This window comes from Corvus kubaryi, unplaced genomic scaffold, assembly GCF_017639235.1.
Source record: "Corvus kubaryi isolate FWS band 111438036 unplaced genomic scaffold, C.kubaryi_AGA036_p1.0 split3-73, whole genome shotgun sequence".
Lineage (NCBI taxonomy): Eukaryota > Metazoa > Chordata > Aves > Passeriformes > Corvidae > Corvus > Corvus kubaryi.
In genome coordinates this window covers 14,846,089-14,851,677 of record NW_024582091.1, presented here as the reverse complement: position 1 = coordinate 14,851,677, position 5,589 = coordinate 14,846,089, and the positions used below count along the sequence as shown (strand labels likewise).

The window sequence follows — 5,589 nt, the reverse complement described above, 5'->3', positions numbered from 1 at the left end:
GGAGAGTCAGAAATTGAAGGGCAAGATCAAAGAAAGCCGGTGAATTCATGAGTAGGAACAGCCTTTTGTGGCTCTAATGAAATTCCTGTAAAAATGCCTGCACGTTCAGAGACTTTGTTACTCTCAGCAGTGTACTACCCGCAGAATCATGTAACAGTCCAGGTTGGAAAGGATGCCTGAAGTTCATCTGGCCCAGCCTTCTGTTGTCAACAAACTGAACTTCAAAGCTGGATCGTTCACAGCCTTGTCAAGTTTTGAAAAGCTCCAGGCATGAAACTCTTCAACCTCTCTTGGCAGCCTGCTCGAGTGCTCACCACCCTTCTGATTGAAAATGTTGTGCCCAACAACGCCCAACTGGACGTTCTGTGGGTGCACCTTGCTACTGCCACCTCTTGGCACTGCACTCCTCCTCTGTGAAAAGAGCCTGGCTCTCCTTCTCCATACCCATCTCCCGGACAGGGTGCGCTGGGGGCTGAGGCCAGGGAGGTCCCTGTTTAGGCCAGCAAGGCAGACAATGTCTCACCAGGCAGGGCTCTTCCCACCGCCCCCACTGAAGGAGGAGGGCAGGCCGGGGCAGCCGAGGGCAGCCCCGTCCATGTGTGCTCCGCTGCTGAGGCTGGTCTGAGGCTGAGCTGAGGACGTGAAGCAAGGTCAGCCTGGTGAGGGTAACCAGGGTCAGGGACCTGACCACTGAGTGACTCCATAGTTACAAAGCTGCAGGGGCCAGGCCAGCAAGTCACCCCACAGGTGGTCAGGGTCCAGGACATCAGGGCCCACGGCCAGGAACAAGCAAGGCTGTGGCACTGCTGGGGCAGTGACTGATGGCTCTGAGAGCTGATATGGGGTACTGAACCATGGCAGGGTGGGGAGGAACCCTGGGAGTGTGGGCAGGGGCAGGGAGGCTGGCAGGGACCTCAGAGTGCTGGCACTTGGGCATTTCAAACCTTCTAGTAAATTCTGCTCTTAACTTCAGGAGTCCATTGTCTGCTTTGAAGTAGATCTTTTTCAAAATCCACCTTTGTGTTATAAAAATCACTTCTAGGTAATAAATCATTATTAAACAATTACCTCATACTGCTTATACAGTCCAATTTTTGCTTCTCCTTCAGCCCAACTAAAAACATATCTCCCAATGATCAAAAATTTAACTCCATTTTCAAATTACCAAGCACAAGTCAGGATTGCTACCACTAATGCTTCATCTTTTCTGAAACTAACCTCGTGTCCCTGCCAAATTTGACTTGGTATTGCCAAGCCAAAAAACAAATTCATAACTCAATAAAAATTTGTAACTCAGTAAACAAATGTATAAAAACAAATGTTTCTATAAATACATTAGCAGCAAAAGGAGGGTTAAGGAGCATCTCCATGCTTTTTTTAGTCACCATCCCTGGAACTCTTTAAAAGTCATGTAGACCTGTCACTTAGGGCCATGGTTTAGTGTTGGACTTGGCAACGCTGGGTTAACAGTTGGACTCAATGATCTTCAAAGTCTCTTCCAACCCAAACAACTCTATGACCTCCCCTAACCTCCATCCCCTCACAAAAGGACCCGGGGCTGTACCAGATTGCAAGCCCAGCAGAAGTTAACAGTGTTGCACTATTGCAAAAAAGCAAACATTGTGCTGAGAAGTATGGAGGGCATTGCTATGGTTAGCACATATGAAGCAAGGCCTTCCATTGATTCAGGGCTGCTGAGGTCTTGCCTGGAGTACCATGACCCACAGTGAGCACCCAACTGTTACCATCAGCTGATAATAGTTCGACTACAGATCTTAATGGGGTAAGTCAGACATGACACACGAGTACCACCCTAAAAGTAGTTAACTGGATGTTTTCATCAGGACATAAGAGTTCCCTTTCTCTTCTTCCAAACTGGTAGCCCCGGAAGCTGAACCCTCCCCAGTGTCACAGCAGGATATGGAGCTCCCAAAATGAACAGTGGTTCAAAAAATAGTTTAAGGGAGTCCAAATCCTCTGATCACTGATAGCCTAACACAAGGATATTTCCCAAGTTCCATTCTTAAGTATTTAAACAGAGTGAGTCATCTTAATTAACTACAACAAAGAAATATTTTTTCCTGTACTTATCTGTCCTTACTACTGGCTTGACAAAGCAGGTTGTCAAGTTTCTGGCTGAGATAGAGTTAATTTTCTTCCTAATATCTGGTACAGTGCTGCATTTTGGATTTAGTAAGAGAATCACGTTGATAACACTCTGATGTTTCAGCTGTTGCTCAATAGTGTTTACCCTCAGTCAAGGACTTTTCATTCTCTCATACTCTGCCAACAAGGACACAAAAGAAGACAGGAGGGAGCATAGCCAGGACAGCTGACACAAACTAACCAAAAAGATATTCCATACCATACAACATCATGCTCAGTAAATTAAATTGGGGGATTTGGCCAGGAGGGGCCAGTTGCTGCTCAGGGATGGGCTGGACTTCGGTCAGAAGGTGGTGAGCAATTGTCTGGTGCATCACTTGGTTTTCTTGGGTTTTATTCCTCTCTTTTTGTTATCTCACTTTTAATTACTATTATTATGTATTTTACTTTATTTTGTTTATCAATCTGTTCTAAACCCATATGATTTACCTTTTTTCTAGTTCTCCTCCCCCTCTCAGGAAGTGAGTGACCAGCTGCACAGTACTTAGTTTCTGGCTGGGGTTAAATCACACCACCAATGTTCCTTCTAGGCTTTTTTTTCCCTAGGACCATTTCAAGTAGAGTTTTTCATATATCCTGAGAACATCTGAGGAGATTTGAGAGAGACAAGAATACAGAAGGTGGGAGGAAACCATAAGTACTTATGAAAAATAATGAGTAAGAGTTTTAAAAGTGTTCCATATGGAAACCATTTGAGAAAAAGAATTAGGTGCCTGCCAGAAGGGCAAAACCACTGTATTTTCTGTCAGAAACACATTGATAGTGTACAATGCTCACTAATAATCTGAATACGGGCTAACATTTACAAAAATACCTGTATTGTGTACACAGACATTACAAATACTTGGCCACTTACAAAGGCTTTATTTATAGTCCTGTAATACAGCTTTATTATGCAACACAGTCCTCTTTTGGAATAATGACCTCTGACTGCAGATGTAACTGCTGAGCATTACACCTTTAGACCTCTGAAGTATTTCAATGGTTTGAATATTTTGAGGTCCTGGAAAAGCCACTCTAGTATTTCTCTTGATCAAAGATACTCTATAAAGGCAATACAAATGCACAACTGAACTTGCAGGAGGGTATAAAGTCTAGAAGAAAAGTAATCACTAACAGCAGACGTGGACAAATAAATCCCTACCAATCTCATTAAATGGCAAAATGTTCCAGGTCTCAAGTGGAAGATTTCTACAGGTGACAGGTGGCACGTGACATCGTTTTTGCTTGTTTCTTTGGTCTTCTTTTTGAGCTGAAAAGATCTTTTGCCATTCTTACCACTCATTTATCTCCAAAGATAGTTACGATTTAGTTTTTACTAGGATTTGAACATAACAAATGGAAATAAATTGTATTTTTAAGAAGATAGGAAGGAGTAAATTTGTACTTCAAACGCAACAGTAAATGGTTTCTGAAGTCTGATTACATTAAAAAAATTATATATCCCAGTGAACTTGACTTTAATTAGCTGTTTCGTTATATACCTTTCATAACTTGGGCAAGGTGAGCCAGGACAAGTGCTTAGCAGGGGTCAGACCTCTGAGCAGGTACTCACACTGATTGCAATGACTTTTGACATAAATCAAAGAGGGTTTTTTTATAAACAGTGTTGCAACATGAAGATAAAAATTACATCAGTACACATGAATCTCAGATGAAATATTGCATTAGGTTAGCATTCTATCAGAATGGTTTCAGTGCACTCACAAAGAAAGGAGAAAGGATGTTTCTATGTTGCTTTTCAATTTTATAACTAAGAAAGACCTGAAATGAAACCCCATATCCCTGACACCTATTCCAGGTAATATTCAGGGCTTGGGTGGGGAGGAAGGTATTTAGCTAGCCAGACAAATCCAAGGAAAGCTGGATAATTGACCAGAAAGACTCCAAGTTTAAAGTTTTGAAGAAATTTTCTAGTTTTAGTTTACTTCTTTCCATAATACTGAGATGGTGGAGCAAGAGAGAAATCTATTTACTGAATTTTCTGCTGACTTGCAAGTCAAGTTTCCAAAAATAGAGACTTGGAATGCTTCCAACTTTCCTTTGTTAGTTAACTGTAAATAAACTTTTCAGAGCTACTTAATAGCAAATTCAGTAGAGGCTGGATTTGTGGGAGTCTTTTTTTTTTTTTAATAAAAGTTGAGGTGGTAGTAATATGCATACAAGGCCTACTCATTAAATGTGAAGAGGTAAGTTTGAATGAGCTGCAAAATCTTGATCTGTTCATTGCTGCTTGACAACAGAAACCAAACCCTTCTAAATTGATCCACTAGTCACACATTCAAAGCTCTGTAAAATCTCCAGCAGGACTACAACATCCATATGGAAATTATTTTTGCTTACATACATGAATTTAGAGGAATAAAGTCACAGTCATACAGTACACAATGGGTTGTATGCAAAGAATTTCAGAACATACTGCAAACAAATGCCAGAGCTAACGGTACAAACCAGGTAACACCTGCTCTGCCCCAGTTCTCGCCATCCTGACCAGACCTAACCCCAATCACCACAGCTGAAGCCAACCCACAGCTAATTACATCAAACATGTGCTCCTAACTGTAACAAGCTACGCAGTCCGTCCCCTTCGGGAAAGATTGTATTTCATGGCCATTTGAATAGCAGAAGGAAAGTGAAACTTGAACGTCACTCAAGCGCAGAGGCCCGGCTCCTGCGTGTGGCCGCGCCCAGGGGGTTCAGCTGAGCTGCGGGACCCTGGCCGATGGGGTCCGGGCGCGGTGCTCGGCAGCTCCCGTGCCAAAGCCGGCGTGACGAGGCAGAGCCGCGCCTGCGAGCCCCCCGCAGCAGGGGATCCCAGACCGGCCCGCTTCTCCGGGCGGCCCGGACGGGCTCTCCGCTGCGATAGAAGGCAGCGCAGCCTGCACCCCCTAGATCCCCGGGCAGGGCTGCGGGTCCGCACCCACGCTGTCCCTCGCACCTGGGAGGCCGCCCGGGTGTGCGCGGAGCCGCCGGTGACTCAGCGGCGCCCCGGTGACCCCCTCCCGGCGGCGGCGGCGCCTCGCCGCGGCTCTGCCCCCTCCCTCTCCCCCTCCCTCCCGGCAGGATCATCCCACCCCGCCGGGCGGTCACCTCGGCAGGAGGAGCCGCCGCTTCGCCTCCGCTCCCGCAGCGACCTGACGGCAGTCAGCCCCGCCGCGCCGCGCCATGCAAGCAGGGAAGGCAGCCGAGAAGAGGCGGGACGCCGCCCGGCCCCTGCAGCTCACCATGAAGAGGGGCTACGAGGTGCTCCGCGACCCCCACCTCAACAAGGTAGGGGCGTGCAGGGCAGGTGCGCCGCTGGGCGAGGACGGCGGCTGCCCGCGCTCTCGCCGCGGCCCCCGCGGGTGACAGACGGTCCTGCCGGGCGCTGCCTGCGGGGCCGTGGCCGCCGGGCCGCCTGTCGCCGCCGCCACCGCCACCTGT

The 5,589-nt window shown here is 46.8% G+C and overlaps 1 protein-coding gene across 1 annotated transcript in view; it reads left to right on the top strand.

Moving 5' to 3' along the window:
• Positions 1-4,796: 4,796 nt before the first annotated feature.
• The window catches only part of ME1 (malic enzyme 1), a 159,465-nt gene continuing 158,672 nt past the window's right edge, over positions 4,797-5,589 (top strand). The window contains exon 1 of the mRNA XM_042016261.1: positions 4,797-5,436. Within this exon, the coding sequence (XP_041872195.1) occupies positions 5,332-5,436 (105 nt within the window). The 5' untranslated portion in view covers positions 4,797-5,331. The remainder of the gene's footprint in view (positions 5,437-5,589) is intronic.